This window comes from Monoraphidium neglectum (assembly GCF_000611645.1).
Source record: "Monoraphidium neglectum strain SAG 48.87 unplaced genomic scaffold scaffold03519, whole genome shotgun sequence".
Classification (NCBI taxonomy): Eukaryota; Viridiplantae; Chlorophyta; class Chlorophyceae; order Sphaeropleales; family Selenastraceae; genus Monoraphidium; species Monoraphidium neglectum.
In genome coordinates this window covers 1-2,467 of record NW_014010110.1, presented here as the reverse complement: position 1 = coordinate 2,467, position 2,467 = coordinate 1, and the positions used below count along the sequence as shown (strand labels likewise).

The 2,467-nt window shown below is 62.0% G+C and overlaps 2 protein-coding genes across 2 annotated transcripts in view; both read right to left on the bottom strand.

Annotated features, from left to right (window-relative positions):
* The window catches only part of MNEG_12924 (60S ribosomal protein L15-1), a gene marked incomplete at both ends in the record, with an annotated part of 2,610 nt that extends 1,007 nt beyond the window's left edge, over positions 1 to 1,603 (bottom strand). The window contains 5 exons of the mRNA XM_014038604.1: positions 9 to 29; positions 188 to 250; positions 665 to 802; positions 1,136 to 1,351; positions 1,589 to 1,603. Of these exons, the coding sequence (XP_013894058.1) occupies positions 9 to 29; positions 188 to 250; positions 665 to 802; positions 1,136 to 1,351; positions 1,589 to 1,603 (453 nt within the window). The remainder of the gene's footprint in view (positions 1 to 8; positions 30 to 187; positions 251 to 664; positions 803 to 1,135; positions 1,352 to 1,588) is intronic.
* A 395-nt stretch (positions 1,604 to 1,998) lies between these two features.
* Positions 1,999 to 2,247, bottom strand: MNEG_12923 (hypothetical protein; the record flags this gene model as incomplete). The annotated part of the gene is made up of 1 exon (XM_014038603.1): positions 1,999 to 2,247. One exon carries the CDS (start codon positions 2,245 to 2,247, stop codon positions 1,999 to 2,001), a length of 249 nt encoding a protein of 82 aa, XP_013894057.1.
* Between the last annotated feature and the right edge of the window lie 220 nt (positions 2,248 to 2,467).

Genomic DNA, 2,467 nt, shown 5'->3' with positions numbered 1-2,467 from the left:
GGGTTGACGATCCAGTTGATGCGCGCGTCCTGGGGGAATGGCAGAGGAGGGGCCGGATTAGTTCGGCCAAAATGAGTTGGTGGTGGACTCAAGCGCCGGGTGTCAAATGGCGCAGGTGCGAGTTAATTCCGCCCTTGCATCCACCCCATGAAGCCAGTCGCAAGCAGCCCTGCGGAGAGCGCCTCACGTTGCGGATGGCGTTGTGGTTGGGGTCCACCAGGATGACCTCAAAGTACTTGTAGGCAGAGTCCTGGGGTGGGGTGGGGTCGCAAACAAGGCGCAGTTATTGAGGGGGGCGCCTCGGCACACGTGCTGGCTTTGAGGCCGCTTGTCTGTGATGCTGCAGGGGCGGCTGCCATCAACAGACCGGTTTCCTGGCGTTGTGAGGTCTGCTGATGCGATGTGCAGGCGCCAGGAAAGCTGCGGCGGTGCCTTTGCTGATCAGCCGCCGCTGGCGTTGGCAAAGTGCAGCCTGTTCTGGTGGCTGCTCTCTTGCCGCTGATGTCTTGCCGCTGCTGCGCACCAATCAGACGCGCTGCTCGTCTGCCATGGCATCAGCGGCGCAATTGCGCCCCAGCCAGCCAGCACGGCGTGACTGCAGACTCCACCAGGTACTTTGGCGCCCTGGCGCCAAGCCCCACGACTACCCCCCCCCCTTGCGCACCTCGTTGACCCAGTAGCTGTTGAGCACGCGCAGCCCACCCAGCCTGCGGCCCGCCCGCTCCTCCGCCACGTTGCGCAGGTTGCGGCTGGCCTTGAGCTGCGTGATACCCTGGTTCACGGGCTTGCCGTACACGATGCCCTGTTATGTGGGGAAGGGGCATGATTTGATTAAAGCCCGCACGGTGCTTGGACTGCCCGGGCTGCCAATGTGCACCTGCTGTCACAACTGCAGCTGTCCCATGGCGCTATGTCTGCGCAAACCAGCAGTAGGCTCAGCATCGCTGCTGCTGCTGAAGCCTCTGCTCCTGAGGCTACTGCTTGGAAGTGGTGACGTCCTCATTTGCTTCTGCTGCCAACGACAAAGCCCATGCTGCCACCGCTGCTGCTGAGGCGCCCTCGCAGCTCCGCCGCACCGTTTCTGCCGCCATCTGTGCAATGGTGGCACGATACGTCGCAAACCAGCCCTACGCACCTTGCTCACGGGCCTCTTGCGGCCGCCGCGACGCACGCGCACGCGGTACACGACATAGCCCTGCTTAGCCTTGAAGCCCATGCGGCGGGCCTTGTCCGGCCTCGACGGCCTGTTCAGCCGAACGATGCCGGGCAGCTGCCTGAACTCCCAGCACCGCACGCGGAGGAGAAAGCGGAGCACATCGCTCTGCTTCCTCCGCCACAGCTCCTCGATGTACTGCGAGTGCGTAAAGATGATTCGACAGTTGATTGCCACATTCTGAGTCGACCAGCGCTGTAAAAGAGGCAGCCTGCTGCACTTGGCGGCCCGACACTGTGGCCTCGAGTCACCACCGTCGTCATGCTGCCATCAGAAAGGTCCTGACATGCAACTTAACCTTCTGCTACCGTTCATCCCCTGGCTCTCTCGTCCCGGTGGACGACCGATCTGGGCACTGGGCGCGCCTTTGCTAACCTTGTAGGCGCCCATGTTGACTGCCTACCGCTGGCCCGTGCGGAAAGAGGGCAAGTCAGGGGCAGGGAGACCCTCAATGGTGCCGAGCAGCACTGCACAGCTGGGCGGAAGCTACTGCCTTGTAGATGTGTTTACGTGACACCACAGACGCAGCTGGTCCGAGCATGCTAGGGCCATCTCTGATGCCTGTGCTTGTTTGCGCGCATCTTGCTGCAACAGCTCGCCGGCCCTTGTGTCAGCCAGCTGTGAGGTCGAGGTGATTAGCATCATGCATCTCAACGTCATTGCGACCTGAGCTCTGATACTGTTTTCACAACTGCTCGCACAATGGTGTCGCATACCAGCCCATCTCTTCACAAGCGTGCAGCTCGGTAGCAAGTGGATGGTTACTAAAGATGGCAAAGGGGGTTTCACTCCCTCGAAGACTTGACCGCCTGCAGCTGCGACACCGCCACCTTGAGGCTGGGGCCCATGGTGGTGTTCACGTACAGGCTCTTCCAGTAGACACCCTTGGCGCCGCTGGGCTTGTTGGAGTCCACCGCCTCCTGCGGTTGTTCATTGCACGACACGACAGGCGGGGGCGAGGTGAGCTTGTTGGAGGGGCAAGTGGAGCGCCAGCAGCCCAACTGGCAGCCAGGGTGTGGCCACGCTACCAACATATGTCTGGCGCCACGATAGATGTTCAGATGCTGGACACCTGCCCCCATCTGTAGTCCCGACCCCGCCACCCAGCCCCCACCTGCACGGCCTTGAGGTTGGCCAGCAGCTCGGACTCGCCGAAGTCGGCGCGGCCAAACAGCACGTGCAGGTTGCCCGTCTTGTCCAGGCGGAACTCCACCTTGCCGCCCTTGAAGTCCTTCACAGTCTGTGGGGCGAGGA